At 41.5% G+C, this 15,929-nt stretch overlaps 1 protein-coding gene across 2 annotated transcripts in view; it reads right to left on the bottom strand.

Moving 5' to 3' along the window:
• LRMDA (leucine rich melanocyte differentiation associated) overlaps positions 1-15,929 on the bottom strand; it is a 1,048,937-nt gene that overhangs the window by 101,089 nt on the left and 931,919 nt on the right. The window contains exon 8 of one of the 2 annotated variants that reach the window (XM_045083584.1): positions 6,175-6,405. The exons of the other annotated variant lie outside the window; for it this stretch is intronic. Within the exon in view, the coding sequence (XP_044939519.1) occupies positions 6,308-6,405 (98 nt within the window). The 3' untranslated portion in view covers positions 6,175-6,307. Of the gene's footprint in view, positions 1-6,174; positions 6,406-15,929 lie in introns of those variants that run through there. 2 annotated transcript variants of the gene reach the window in all.

Genomic DNA, 15,929 nt, shown 5'->3' with positions numbered 1-15,929 from the left:
ATATGAGAAGAAAAGATTCTTAGGTTGGCTTATTATGAGCCCAGTCAATTATAAGCAGCACATTTTGACACCACTGTAAATAATACACTTCTGTCAGAGTCAGCTGATGGAGATTTTCTGTTCAATATATTGTCATAGACACATGATGAAGGGGATACGTTGGATGGCATATGCGGTACACAGGAATAAATATGTGAATAATCTCACAGGCTTTGAGACTTCCAAATACTAACTATGACAGATATGAACTACGGTGCATTCCATTCTAAGGCTAGGGAACTAACGATGATAAGTTGAACAGTATAATATCCATCTTTACAGCATGCGGCTGTATCTGATGGTAATGCTTGAAGGGACATCATTTGACCTGGCCTATTTCCAGTCATATAATAATGAGAAGTAGTTAACTGAGTCAGATGGAGTGTTCGCACTGAAAAGGATCTGAAATCATCCAGTCCAGTCCTCCCATTGTATAAATGAGGAAATAAGACTAAATGAAGTTAACTGCCCTGTCTAAGATCGGTAACAAAGCCACTTAAAGACAGTTCTCCTAACCTCAGCAAAACTACAAGACTGCTGACAGTATTTTGTGTTTAGATGGCGTAGTGGGGAAATGGAGGCCATTTGGGGCAAGAGGAAACATCTTCAATTTGTTATCATCCCGAGCCATGAGCACAGAAGATGATTTTTTCAGCATTTGAAGAGTTATGCATTGCTGCTTAGTCAATTTGTCCACAGATGATAGGATTCTTCTCATTCAATATTAGGTAACATCATCTAATTTTACATGGCCAGTGAGCTTTTCCCAAGTTCCAACTCTTCCAGGAGGCCTTCCTGGATTGTGCTGCCCCCTCTCCCTCTGCAGTATGCATAAGCATTTGTCTACTACAACTTGGTATCATTGGCTCATAAAGTATGCTGGATTCTTTAGCCATTTATATCTTTAATTAACTATTTAGAGAGTCAATTACTTGAACTTAAGGACTATAGCTCATAAGCTCCCAATTTTATCTTTGTTTATGAAAGCTTTCATAGGAATGCTCTAGGTTCCAAGAGAGGGGAAAACCTGTACCAGGAGAGAGCTCCAAAAGACCCCCCTCCATCCACACCCCTGCACCAACCTCAGGGGGTGGCACCGCTACTGTCATTGTGGCAAGCACCTCTCAGGTGTGTGGAAGGTAGGCCATGACACTTTGAAAGTCTGTGTTCAGAGTGAAGACCGATGAGCCTTTCTAACCCTCCTGTCTCCCAGGCGAGAAGAGTCTAATCCAGAGGCTGCTCTGGGGTTAGCCCCAACGTTTACACCCACTTGAATGAGATTAGGGAATTCATAGAATTCCTGGTAACCTTTAGAGACAGTGTCTTTCTTTTAAATTGGCTTGGGACACATTTTTCAGCTGGACCCTCTCTTTGTTAAGAATTGAGCAGTGCAAAGGAAGAACAGTGTTTCTGAATTAGAAGAAAAGCTTATGCATTAACAATGAAGCACCCCAAACCCAGTCAACCACAGCTCAGGCAAATCTAGGTAATGGGAACTAATTAGTAAAATTACTAGCAATATTAGGAAATAAGCTAATGTCACACATTTAAATATCACACATAGCTCTCTTTAAGCATTCCTGCCTCACAAAATTTTCCATGAAATTAAAAACGTTCTCTTTGGGGCTTGCAGTCATTTCTTCTAGAGCTTGAAATCTACCTGTGTGCTTTTCTGTCACAGAGAGTGTATTAGTCCAGGAGAAAAATTTGTGTGTTTGTCTTTGTCATACTCAAATTTAATTTGGGCAAAGTATTAATGGAGTAAGCAGCCAAAAATTAATTTCACTCATATTTATATTGTTAAAAAACTGAGTTCAAATACAAAGTATTCATTTTATATGCATTGATTTTAACTCTCCATCATAGTCGGTTAGGCTCAATTTTGACAATAAGTATATGTACATAAGGCAAGTGTGTACATATACATTGTCTGAATATATATCTATAAAATTGCCAGAAAATTGACAAACTTTATAAAAAAATATCTCTATGTTTGAATCATCCAAAAGCCATCGGAATACAAATTAACATATACATTTGGATTCAAATTTGTGAAACAGCATGAGAAATAGCTTTCTTAACTCCACAGTAATAAAGAATCAAGAAACAGATATTTTTTCAATTTCTTCCCATTACATTTTATGTCCACATTTAGATGTATCTGGGAAGATCTCTAAACTGACACCACTGTGAGAGGCCCCTGGGATTCACAAATATCATTTCCATGACACTCAGAAAATGGGGAGAAAAGAGGAAAATGTGAGCGGCGATAAATTGGAGCTAATCTCTTTCTGCCACAACCTGAAATGATACTTGGCCAGGTAATCTCCCCATCCTCCATGCTGTAATAAGAGCTTGTCTATCTCTCCCAGATGCCCAACCTGAGTACTGGTATCTCCCCCAAATGCTTGTACTAGAAATTTCCTAACAGGATTCCAAGGCTCTGAAAGAAAAAGAAAAATGAAAAATAATTCTGTCATGCAGTAAGCATTGTAAGTTTGAAGAAAAACTTGGCATTTCAGGTCCGCAATAAATAAAACATATAATGGATTCTTTTGGGTCATAAAGCTCAACCAACCATAAAATGCCCAAAGAGCCTCTGACGAAGGTCCTCTAAGCCTTCTGGGGCCCCATTTGATGTGGCACTGCTTTGAAAGCCCTACCCTGACCCTGCCCCACTACGGATCCGTTCTTGCCCAAGAAAGAAAATTCTTGATTCTGACATGAAGGCAGCACAGAGGAGCTCCAGGCCTGCCTGGGAGCTGTGATCACACTGCGATTTTTGCATTTTGATCATGTCTTTGGAAAGAGATGATCCCAAGGACATCATTGTTTTGCACTAACAAAAAGTGAAGAGATCACTGCCTCGGACAAGTTGGGTGACTTTGGAGGAATCACTTAACTTTCCTGATCTTCAGTCTCCTCGTGTGTTAATTAGTGATAGAACCTGCCTCTTGGTTGTTGTGAGGATAAAAGAAAGTAAGCAGGTAAAGCCCTTAGGGAGGGTTGTTCTACAGGAAGCATCAACAATAATCCTCTTTCTTGACTTTGGTGGGAGAAGGGGGACTCAGTCCAGAGGTGTGGCCTATCAGAAATTCAATCCAACAAGCATCCTAAAGGCGGTAAGGAAAGGAGGCAATGCACCCACTCTGCTTTCCCTAAGGCTCCTTCTTGAAAAGTGTGTGCCTCCTCTATGCACACACTTTCTGTCACACAGAGGCTTGGTGCTGAGGTCACCAGATTCTGTGTGTTATCGTCTCATCTTCTTTGTCTGGTTTTACAGTTACCTGTTGGCACATCTGTCTCTCTCACCAGGTGTACATCGCTTGAGTTCATGGATCATGATCTACTCACACCCTTGAACCCAGAGAAACCGCCCCTGAACTCTGAGCACAGCAGGTCTGCAATAAACATATTCTTCGGGGGTAAAGGGTAGGGTGGCGGGGTGGGGGTGGGGGGTTGTGAAGCCCACCAAAAAGAGAAAACAAAAACCAAGTTGTCAGGAGAAGCTTTCCTTTTATCTCTGCTCTGGCAACCAGTATCTCTTTAACCTTGGAAAAATCACTTAATTTCTTGGGACATCAGCTTCCGCATCTGTGAAGATAATCTCCAATTCCCTTTGTTGCTCTAAAATTCTACAACTTACAGAAAAACAGCTGCACAAGGATACTTGGTTATCGGGTCGCCTGAGCTGTTAAAGCAAAAGAATGCAACCGGCAGAGCCTGGACCCGTCCCTCGGTCCAACATTTGAAACAGATTCCTTCTAGCACTTTCAGCTGTTCTCACTTGTCCTGGTTTGTATGTTTATTTATTTAGATTGCGAAAGTTCAAGGTAATGAGCCTGTGGCTAGAATTAAAACACCATCGGGTCTGCGTCCCACAGGGCTTGACCCAAAAGCTCTGTCCACAAAAAGGAGAAAATGTGTTCACAAACCAATGAATACCAGTTTGAGGAGCGGGTTCCTGGGGCTGGGGGACCTGGCAGCTCAGGAATGCAGAGAGAAAGAATACAGGGGCCCTCATGGGCTCCAGTTCTGGCTGTTAGTGTCTGCTAACAAAGCACTGTTCGCCTGACAAATCGAAGGCTTGGCCAGATTTATGAGTTTCCTAAACTCAATCAGAATGGAGCCTGCTCTGACCTACAGAAGGTCACTCAACCATATTGAATATTTGTCAACATTCCATGGCCAAAGATAAAGTGAGTAAATATCCAAGACAGATTTAGACATGTCCCTGTTTATTCCTGGAAACTGTGAGTGCCTGCCTGGGCGCGAGAAGCACAGGACGTAGATTTCCCTTCTGTGGACACAGACTCTGCAGGGCCCCAAGGTGCCCGCTCATGAGTCGGCATCTTGTCACTGGCACTCAGCAGCTGACACTGCAAGAAGTCAAGATGGAAGCACAATGCTACCCCCACCTCTGTGCTCAAGGGTGCCCCTGGGACACAGTGAGAAGGTGAAGTAGCAGGGTTAGGTGTCAGCCCTGCAGTGGGAACTTCCTGCACTTGGCCAAACTCCAAGTGATCCGAGTTGCTGGAGGGACCACATGGAGGGGTTTCACACAGCCCAACGGCAATGGAAACCACCCCCCACATGCTTCTTTTTCCACCAAGTATTATTTCCACCAAGTATTCATTAGTCTTCTCCTTCTGCATCCTGGAGCAGCTGCAGGAAATGGAAACTAGCCTCCATTTTATTCCTTCTAGCACTGCACCCATCAGCTCACTTGCTTGTACAAAGAGAACATTGAGGACTATCAGGTAGTGAAACCACAGAGGTAGGGGCTCGGCCCATATAAGCGCTTCTCGGCACACAGAATTGTTAGGACGTTGTGGTATAACTAAGATCTAGGATTGGCTGCTCTTATTTCTGAGGCCACAGATGGGATTAAAGTAAAAGCTGGGAAAATGAGCAACATCCCAATAAGTAAAGCATTTGCTTAGTCTACCCACTTTCTCTCAAGGCCTAACAAGGCCTCTGGAGTATAATCTTTGTTTTTGTGATCAGTTCAGTCGTTCCCCCCCCTCCACTGTCTTTGCCAGAAAGATGAGCATAAGAAGGACCTATGAGAGAAGTCTTCATTCCTAAATTTTGTTTTTGGACAATCAGCTTCTGAGAACTGGGGTGGCTGGGTGAACTGATGGCCCACGGGCCAACCCCTCTGGGAAGACAGAGCTCTGATAATTTGTGTGAGGAATATTCACCAAAGACAACATAAGCCGGGGTGATGTTGCAGAACCTCCCAAAAGAAGGAAGTGTGATGCTGAAAATGTAATCACCTGCTGACCCAGGCATTCAGTCTCTGAATTTTTTCTTGTTTGAGCCTTTCTGAAGAGCAGGAAGGTGAAGTGCTTGACCTACATGAACTGCTTCTGGCTCAGAGTCTTGGGTTGCCTTTTAGCCCTTTCCCTGCAGGTGGTCTGTGCCTTTTGCTCTGAGAAGTGTCACACAATGGCCTCAGGTGGCTGAGTCATCCTCTAGTGGCCTGAGTGAACTTGTGCAGACCTCAAAAAAGAGACACAGTTAGGATATTGGGTGACTGGGACACCATACTTGGAAAAAATTTGCAAAAAACCCAAAGGCCAAGTTGTAATTCTTCCACTGTCTTCCCACGTGACCCAGAGAAATCATTTCACCTCCACCAGAACCTCCATGTTCTCACTTGTACAAAGAGGGCCTCAAACCAGCTCATCTCTAAACTCCTTTGTAAGTGACTATTTGATGATACCTTCCTTTCCTTGAGAACTGGGAACAAATGTATGGCATAAGCTATTCTTAATTAATGCATAACATTAAATGGAGGACCAGAGTGGGGCAGTCCATAGGCAGAAAACCTGGGTGGGCCCATTCCAGACTGCTTTCCATGAAAAGATTAAGAAAAAAAGTGTCTCTATCTTATTTTTCTTTATAAACCCAATATTAACACAATGCCTAGCTATTAGCAGGCAATAAAGATTTGCTAATTAATTCACAAACAAATGAAATACCCAAAGTCAAGCAGATACTTCAAGTTAGGTAGCAGTGTGTTTCCATCTGTGCGCGCGTGTGTGTGTGTGCCCGCACAGGCCTGGGCATGCCTTTGTGTACGTGTGCACATGTGCACACGTGTGTGTGCGCACACACACACACACACAGTGCATTCTCGTACCCAGGATAGTTGTGTCTTTCTTCTACTGGAAAGCTTTTTGAAGATGAAAATTCATCTTATTCAATGTTGTTTCCTCAACATCTAGCCAGAGTCTGACTGATGAGGATTGTCCACTAGAGGTTATTGAATGGATGGATGGATGGATGGACTGATGGGTTGACAAAGTGATGATACGTACCTCCTGAAATATTCTGTGCACATGCAATTCCTGTTTGTACCTTAAATAAAATAGAAAAAAGCAATCATGCCACTTCTTTTTCCAGTTTTTGTTGGGGGAGGGATGGGGAAGAGAAAGACAGAGGAGAAGGAAATGGAGCCAAGAGAAGGCTAGATGGGTAGAGAGTGAGATTAGAATTGTAACAAAGCCCAGGAGTTCCGTCTTTTTTTCAGAGAGCAAGAGGGACCTGTCTGTTCAAAGTTCATTATAATCAGGACACTGATGCTTTGGAAAAATAAGATATTAAATTTCTGGAATGAGGAAAGAGAAAAGGAGCTCAGAAGGCAAACGTCACCAAGAAAACGAATTATGTAAGGAAATCAATTATGTTTTTTATTCTTCTGTTACTAATCCTTTAGGATTTTAATTTTTATGTTTTTAAAGGGACTTGAAACATCTTTAGCACAGGTAAAGAATTGAGTTTCTGCCTCAATACACAAAAGCACTCTATTTCCTATACTGTCCCACAAGAAGGGCTAGTTATATCTGTGTCTGGCCCAGGACATGGAGTCCTCACTCTAAGGGAGGGAGAATTTGATTCCACAACAAAGGAGAATGGCTGCCTGGCGGTGGAGGTGAACAATAGGCTGGAGCAATCTCAGGGTCGAGCCAGAGGAAAACACAAGCCAGCAACATGATCCACAGCCTTGGTCACTCCTTGGGAAAGGCTATTTCTGTTTCCCCAATTTCCCCAGCGCTGTTGTTGAGAGTAGTGTGGATTACCAGATAACCAGAGCCTTTGGTCTTTCACAGAATCAACAGCTCGGCAGCCACAAAGTGACAGGCATCAATACTAATCGCACCAGCCTGTCTGTAACTGGACCCCGGGACAGGCTGTGCTACACCTGCCTGTCCAGGAAATGTACCCCAGGGCCTCCCCCATGGAAACCTCTAACAACACTTATTAGCTGTTTCCTTGCCTGATAAGTGGTCTGTGCCTAGTTCTGGCTCCCATTATTATATTCATTTCAGCCTGTGTCCTGAAACCTGATACCTTTGTACTTGGGGGGTGCAGTGTCTGCCACCTGACAATGATTTGACATGACACAGTGACAGAAAACAGGGAGAGAGGATGGAAATAAAGAACAAGGGATCCAAGCTGCTAGGCTGGCAGCTCCAGGCAGGGGTGCCCATCAACACTGATGCCTGTTAGCGGGAATCCAGGCCCACTGACAGAATGGTCAGCTCACTCACAACAGAGCTCCACTGAGTTGGGAGATCTCAATCTTCCTTTGATGGCCAAGGCCCTGAAGGCCAAGGGCAAAATTATGTGGGTTCTTCACCTGCACTTGTGAGTTAATGTGGCTCAACTTCTGCCCCTTGCCTCCCACTTCTATTCCCCTAGCACCTCATTCATCTTCCTGTTCCTTCTTCCTTGCCCTCCGTGACGACAGTCAGAGCAGCCACCGTGGGGGTGGACATAGACACTGAACTGCCAGAACAGCCATGTGTTTGTGCTACCATCATTCAGGAGACAGTCTAAGGCACAGAGAGGGGAGGGTCCAGGTGAGAGCCTTCAGCCCCTCAAAGCCCCTATCACTGGAAAGGGCTAGGATTCCAAAGAGCAATGTTAAGGACACAGCCTGTGACTGACCAGCAGTAACCATAGGCCAAGGACAGGTCTACCCTCACCCTTATCTATACAATGAACAAGACTGACTAGCCCACTGATCTTAAAACCTTTTGTTGTTGTTATGGTAGCAGTACAAATTTTAGTTAAACAATCTTTTCCATTAGATCCCAGTATATAAAATAAAGGAAAGTGGAATTGAAATGGATGATGCCAGGCCCAGGCTTGGTGGCCCAACCCTACTGGGCCACCTGCATGACCTTCTTCAGCCACTGACACATCTCTTTGAAGGGTTAGCCCAGTTCCACATAGCACAGCGTGAAAACCACAGGGCAGGTCATTTCGTAGCTCCCTTCTAGCGCCAATGTAGTTCTGGGAAAAGCGAGGGGGACCGGGAAGGTGGAAGGGAGGGCATGTGGATTTGCATCCTGTTAGAATGATCTCTTTTGCACCCTTTGTTTTCTTTTTGTCATCAGTGGCCCTAGAGCTCAGTGGAAGTCTGTGTAGAGACAGAACAGGTAAAGGGAGAGCATGTAAGCAGGGCCCCGGACCCACTCCCACTGCAGTGTAGATAGCTCTGCCATATTCTTACACCTACTGGACTTAAAGTAGAGAGGAATGGGGAGGATGTTTGAAAACAATCAGCCTCGACTCAAGTTTTACAAAAGAAAATTATATGCTGGAAATAGTTCCTAACATATCTGATAGATTTAGGATCTATTATCTTTTATCATCATCATGATCATCGCCACAAGGACACAGCCCCCCCCAAAAATAAAGTTTATTCTTTGGCAAGGGTTAAATATAATGTCAATTCACACAATAATTAAATTAACAAAATACTTATGGTTCAGAGAAAAACCTTTGAGACAAGTTTGGATTCTATCCACACAAGGGAAAGGACCCAAGAGGGGCAGGTAGCAGAGGAAGGTTAAGAGGAATATTTAGCCAATGACTAAATGTCATTTTCCTTGAGTCAAGCAACTTCCATTTTCTCCAAGTGTTCTAGAAATGATGATGAAGACTCCCCCCCCACACACACACACTTCAGGGAATTCTTTTTTGACCAACAAATAACTCTCAACTATCACCAGTCATTAACTGGGTATGATAACAGTAGAAGATGACATTTATAACACTTTGCTCTATGTAACACTTTGCTCTATTTTAAGAATGTTCCATTTATAACTGCTTACCTAAAGGAAGGTACTATTATTACCCCTTTTTAAAAATAAGAAAACTGAGCCACAGGAAGTTAAGTATGCTTCCAAAGTGCCAGAAGTGGGAAGTGGAAAGAACTGGGACTTGAACTCATGCAGGGTCTCTGATGTCTATGCTTCTAATGCTACCGCCATCGAAGAGAGAACATGGATGAGGAGAGAGGAGAGAATTAAGTTCTGGTGGGGCTCAAGCAAACTCTAAAGTCAACAGAAATGTTTCTCAATGGCATAAAGCTCCCAGTTCTAGGCTTTTTTGCATCTGTGTCCTTTCCCTATCATCTCCCCTTACACATGTAAACTTACCCTCCAAGACACTTGGTTAATATGTTGCTTACTCTCTTCTTAACAGTATTCAGAAAATAATCAGTTTTTTTTTTTCTCACCCAGACCTAAATAACTGATCGTAGGTTAATATGATATGTTCTCTCAAGGAGAGTTATGTTTTGCTTTTTGTTTTTACCAGCAACCAAAGCCTTGAACTAAAGGGATGAAGTTCCACTTGTAAAATTTCACTGTCAGCATATGAACAGGGAGTATCAACTTGAAATCATCAGTTTTCCTAGTACCCCTGAAATCTATTAGGGAGTTTTGAATTTATTAGGGGAAACTTGTCCAAATTGGGAAATGAATATAATCTCTACACCAGATACTATTCAATGGAAAAACCATCAGAAGTCTTTGGCCTTGGATTTGCAGAGAGATTGTGGGGGGTTAGGGGGAGGAGAGGGTTGTGGGACAGTTAGGAGGTTGGAATCACTTACTGACTCCATCTGAAACTATATTCTATGCTGCTACTTTGGGTCATCTGTGGGTTAACATTTCCTCTCAACATTCAAGCTCCTTCAAGTTATTTATTTATGTTTGGTCTTTTCTTTTAGAGGGTTGAGAAAATGAAAGAAAAATAACATTCCCTTCCCCAAAAGCATTCACCATGTATCTTTGGGAGGAAACAGTAGGGTTCAATGAGACACACAAACCCAGCTCTCACTTCCATACTAGTCTCTCTTGCTGGCCTGGAGAAATCACTCAACACCCGTAATGAGAGGATGCAGTGGCTAATTTTACACCATAAATCATAAGGCTAATACTATGACTAAAAAGTGATACCGTCAGCTTCTTTTCCTTCAAGGCTGTTAGATCTTAGTCAATTACTTATGAACGAAGATTTAAAGACTTCAGAAGCCCTTTTGCCAACAAAAATGCTTTTGCTATTAGCTTTCTTTCCCCTTGGAAAGATTCTCTAACACCCGTGGAAGAAGTTCCTTAGCATTTATAGCATGTTCTCAGCATTTATAGGAAGGATGTTTGCAAGGGAGCAGAAATTAACAATGCCTTGCTAGTAGAAATCCTGGAACCCTGATACCCTCCAAGTGATAGTGCCAACACTCCTAGGATAGCCAAAAATCAAGAGGAGATAGGGAAACACACACAGAGATAGGGAAAAATATACCTTGTTTCCAACATATTTCTCAAGCTGTTTAAATATGAAGCAAAATCCTACCAGGCTACAAGTTTCCAGCTGTTATGATATCATAAGATAAATTTATAGCTAGAGAAACAGCACGTTTGCTTTTATAAAGTATGGAAATATAAGTGTTCCAAGTGTTAAAACTGTCCAAACAAATTAATTCAAGTAAAAATAGTTGTCTCCGATTTGGTTCTTTCACATTTGTTTTCTTTTTATAGAGCTGTGAGCATGCTTCCCTCAATGCCGAGAGGAGAGGAAGTGCACTTGCATCCCAGCCAGCACTCCTTCTGCATATGGAAACCCAAGGAACCCTACAGCAGGGAAATTGGGTGGCTCCTGTCCACGCTCCCAGTGCCGGTCTATTCATTATGGTCTGAATTTAGCCCCCTTCGCAATGGAAGAAAGACAGCCTGTGAGGGGTTGAGGCTAGAAGCCTTATGATGTGTTCCCATTTTGCATGTTCATCACAAGCTAAAATGAAAAAAGAGTTTCTTTCCTCAGTGACTTTGAAAAGAATAGAGTGGTGATTAACAGCAATATTTTTTTTAATGAAACGCAACCCGTCATCCCTGTCATCTTCTGGCCATCCTCGCTTGTACGCGCCTCTCTGACAAGAGGAATAATAATGGTCATACATCACTGCTCTGCACGTCCAATCATCTAAATCTTCCCTCGCTGCAGCCTCGGAGACTCAATTACTTTATTGACATGCAATCTTCATAAGGGGAGAAATATTGTGCATGTAAGGTCACTTGGTTATGAAGACATATTATCATATTATCTGCATGAGGGTTGCAGGGCTAAGACCTGACAGAGCTAATTATAATGGTACATGATAGAAAGCTCAGTACACATTATTCGCTTGGCTGCACTAAAGGTGAGGTAAGTCCATGACATCACAGTTTTTTGAAAAAAATAATGCAACTTCGGCTTAGAAGCTGTAACTCTCTCTCTCTCTTTTTAACTCCCCACATTTTTACTTTTTGGTTGTCACAGACAATGAGAACTAGTTAATAGAATCCTCAGATTTCAGGGAAGGGAGGTGGCATGTTCATGTAGCGTGTGTGTTCGTGTGTGTGCAATTGTCTTGCTTACTTCCCATCTAACACCAAGTTTCGGTCCATTTCCTAGCAAGTGGGTTGAGAATGACTCAAGGGAGAAAGGTAAAGGGATACAAATGGGTCAATTTGATAACAGAGTAAAGCTTCCCCTCACCCTCAATTAACCCCTCTCAGATCCTTGTCCCTTTGTTTCTCTGGGTCTCTGTGGCAGAGGGTTGTCATGTTAGGATTTAGTGCTTCTGAGTGTGATTTCTTTGTTCAGGACATAGCAGGTTATTTAAGTGTTCACCATCAGACTCATGCTAGAAGCTTCATGTACTGCTGAGATACACAACTAGTCACTCTTTCTCTTCCTTGTATCCTTGGCCTATTTGTCATCCCCATTCACCCCAAGTGTATCTCATATTGAGAGGCCAGAGTGAGGAGCTCTAGTGGCAATTTTGAAAGAAAGGAACATCAAGGAGAGAAATCTGGGCTAAGTCTCTAGGTCTTCCAGCCTTGCCACAATTAACATGGACCCACCAAAGATGGGTCTTTGATGAGTCATTGTGAAGTCAAACTCAAGTCAGTCTCCACAGATGGATTTGAGATAAGCATCTGAACTTTAGCCCTGGACACATGTTCTACTTTCAGAGGGATTTATGAGCTTATAAAGAGGAGAAAATGAACCATTAAAAGTATCACAACAATCCAACATTGGCTACTTCCTAGATTACCTCTCCCTCAACAAAGAAAAATTTGATGAAGAAGGAATAACTGAAGTCTTCTAAGCTCCAGAAACTGCCTTGGTCTTGGTCTTGTAATAGTAGTGTTTCGGTTCCAACATAAGAAGTACAGAATAGAAAAAAAAAAAAAAAAAAAAAACCAAAAAAAAAAACAAAAACAAACCTGAGGTTGTCCAAACTCTCTCTTATTAATACTATCATAACTCAAATTCCTCAACATCTGACACCAATGGCTCAAAAATAATGGTGACATTGATAACAAAACCATACAGAGATTCAAACTTTCTTTTTCTGAATTGGAAATTGTACATAATAGGTGATCCATATATAGTAGAAATGGTAACTCTTTAGATACTAGAATTTTAGATTGACTAATTGGGATTAGATGGTCTCATGCATTGCATTTCCCCCTGCAGCATCTCGAATGCATTTATGCAGTTGGGAAGTTCACAGTGTGTCCATATCCAAAAGTTGAGATACTAAACGAGGTAAAATTGTATGGTTGGTAGAAAAAGAATTGGGCTAAGGTTTAAGAGATTAAACACCCACCCCTGACTCAGCCGCTGGTAATACATCTGAGAACTCCTTAGTCAAGGCAAAATTTCTCTTTACATGTAGAAGAATTGTAAGGTACTGTGGAAAGGTACTGTGGAAAGACTATGGTGTTGCCTAATAAACAAACTGCCTTGAAAATCTGGCCACCTAGATTATTGGCTTCATGATCTTGAGCAAATTCTTTGCCTTCTGAGCTTCAACTGCCCTTCTTTAAAATAGGTAATAAATTGTCCACTTCAAAGAATTAGTATGGAAATGAAAATATACTTAGTAAATGGCAGTTACTGCTACTGTTTCAGTCTTAACATGTTTGAAACTGTTTTGCAGGTCAATGATGCAAATAAATATGGACCATGAAGAGAAAAACCCCCTAGAAATGTCAGACATAACTATTATTTGTGATGTTACCAGATCAGACTCTCAAATATGACAGTTGTTTATATTTTCAATTTCAAAAATACTTTTATTAGAAAGTCCTTATCCAATCCAGAGTCATTGGTGCTTTCTCAAAAAACATAAAAGAAAACTGTAATGGCAGAAAGTAATGTAATATAGGATGGAGTTTTTAAAGACCAGAAGACAACTCCATGTAGAAGGTGAGCCAGGACCTGGGATCACAAAGAAACCTATCTGGTTGTCTACACCACATACTGACTGTCCTCACCGGCATTCAGAAGGTTAGAGACCACAGTCTGAAGAAGAAACTAATTCTATGGTCAAATAATCTTTGACAAAGCCAGAAAAAAATATACAGTGGAAAAAAGACAGTCTCTTCAATAAGTGGTGCTGGGAAAATTGGACAGCTATGTGTAGAAGAATGAAGCTTGGCCATTCTCTTACACCATTCACAAAGATAAACTCGAAATGGATAAAAGACCTCAACATGAGGCAAGAATCTATCAAAATCCTAGAGGAAAACATTGGCCACAGCAGTTTCTTTCAAGATATGTCTCCAAAGGTAAAGGAAACAAAAGCAAAAATTAACTTTTGGGATTTTATCAATATCAAAAGCTTCTGCACAGCAAAGGAAACAGTCTTCCTTTTTTGGAATCAAGGAATACTCTGTAACATTCTCCCTCCTAGCCGAGAAGTCAGGAGACCCCCAGTCTACTGGTCTTAAGCACTCTCCTTTACCTCTTGGGGCTTCATATTTTATATCTGGATAAGTCATTTCTAGTTGTTAGTGTCCAGCAATACCCCTTCAGTTAATTAAGATCCACAATTTAAGAAAAGCCAACAGTGGAGCAATGGGAATAACCATGCTAGCCATGTTACAGCATGAGATTTTGATTTAAGTAAAAAGGAGGACTTCCATCTGCCACAAAATGTCAAAAGCAGAAGTTTTCAACAGTGTATTTCACTTTAAAAAGAATTTCATGTCATTAATTTTTAAACAGTAATTTTATTTCAAACTCTTCCTTGAATACAGAAAAATTAATTAATAATCACATGTATTATTTCATATAATTCTACCAACATCCTTATGAAGTGAAAATTATTGTCATCCCCATTTTGTAGATGAAAACATCAAGGCTAAGGGAAATTAAATGAATTTTTCCAGGTCAAACAGCTAACAAATGGGTCAATTTTACATTTTTTAAATTCCCCATTTTCATGGAGTTTTTTTGCTTTGTTTTGTTTTGTACTTGGTTTATAGTACAGGACATAGGAAAAAAAAATACCTCTTTCTGCCTATTGACCATTTTTGATAAAACAGGTTGTCACTTTCTGAAAAGTGACTTTCTGAATTTGCCCATGTATTGGGCAGCACTGATGGATGGTTAAATTCTTCTGTTCTTTTGCAGAGGTTTAGGAGAACAAGCCCCTTTCACATGAGGGGGAAACAATATAAGTGTACTGGAAAGAGCAAGCATTTCAGATGGAGGAAGGAGATGGAAAGACAATGTTGGTTGTGATGCAGATAGATGCCTCTTTGGCATCACTGAGAGCCAAGCAAACAAGAACAACTTTGTTACTTTTATTCTTCCACCACAGATACTTCTGTCAAAGGCTGCTAGCCTCCAGAACAGCTATGTTCATAAAATGCAGGCATTCCTTATGAAGACTTTCACCTTAGGAATTAACACTTTGTTATCAGGATTTCATTGGCAACCACCCAAGAGATAGACTTGAAAGAGGGGCTTGAGTAGAAAGAGACTCATTTTTATGATTAGACACACTGAGGAGAGAATGTGGTGAAGCTAAGTAGTGTGTGTGTGTGTGTGTGTGTGTGTGTGTGTGTGTGAGAGAGAGAGAGAGAAAGAGAGAGAGAGAGATCTTGATGATTTAGCTTGATGATTTAGCTTGAATTCATGGTTTATAAAGTGTGAATAAATAATTTGATAAGTGAGGTAGACTAGCGGGTTGTAGCTAATATTCTCACTGAGAAAAACTAGTAATGCTGAGAAAAATATGCATAGGAGTCTTTTTTGAAGCCCTTAGCTACTGAGCCAGTGAGAAAAGGAAGGATAAGATAGATACTGGAAAGAAAGGAAACAAAGAGAATCAAAGTACAAAGACATGTCCCTAAAACCAGTGCCACTTTTTCCGTTGAGGCAATTTTCAATTCTTAGGCTGTAATGAAGAAGCTGAGAAGCTGAACCAAACTTCAATAATCTTACAGGTCTTAGGGAACAAAATTAGATTTAAGCTATGTGAAGGATAAGAGGCCCAAGTAGACAAGTAGACATTCCAAACCTTCAACTGGGGCTCTGAAGAATTATATCTCAGGGGGAGAGGTGAGTGGGGAATAGATCTGACCTTTCAAAGTCCCAGCTTCCCATTCACTCCATCATGTACTGGATTGAGGTGATTTTTCCCAACCCTAAGTGCCTCCCAGAAACAAAATAAATCCTCTCTGGAGGGAAATAACACTATTCAGAGCCTCAAATTACCTCCATAATTTTTGCACTCAGTGTCAGGTACT

The sequence above is a fragment of the Mustela putorius genome, unplaced genomic scaffold (assembly GCF_011764305.1).
Source record: "Mustela putorius furo isolate JIRA1106 unplaced genomic scaffold, ASM1176430v1.1 tig00000698_pilon_pilon_pilon, whole genome shotgun sequence".
Lineage (NCBI taxonomy): Eukaryota > Metazoa > Chordata > Mammalia > Carnivora > Mustelidae > Mustela > Mustela putorius.
Note: the sequence above shows the minus strand (reverse complement) of the source record. Positions and strands in the feature narration are given on the sequence as shown.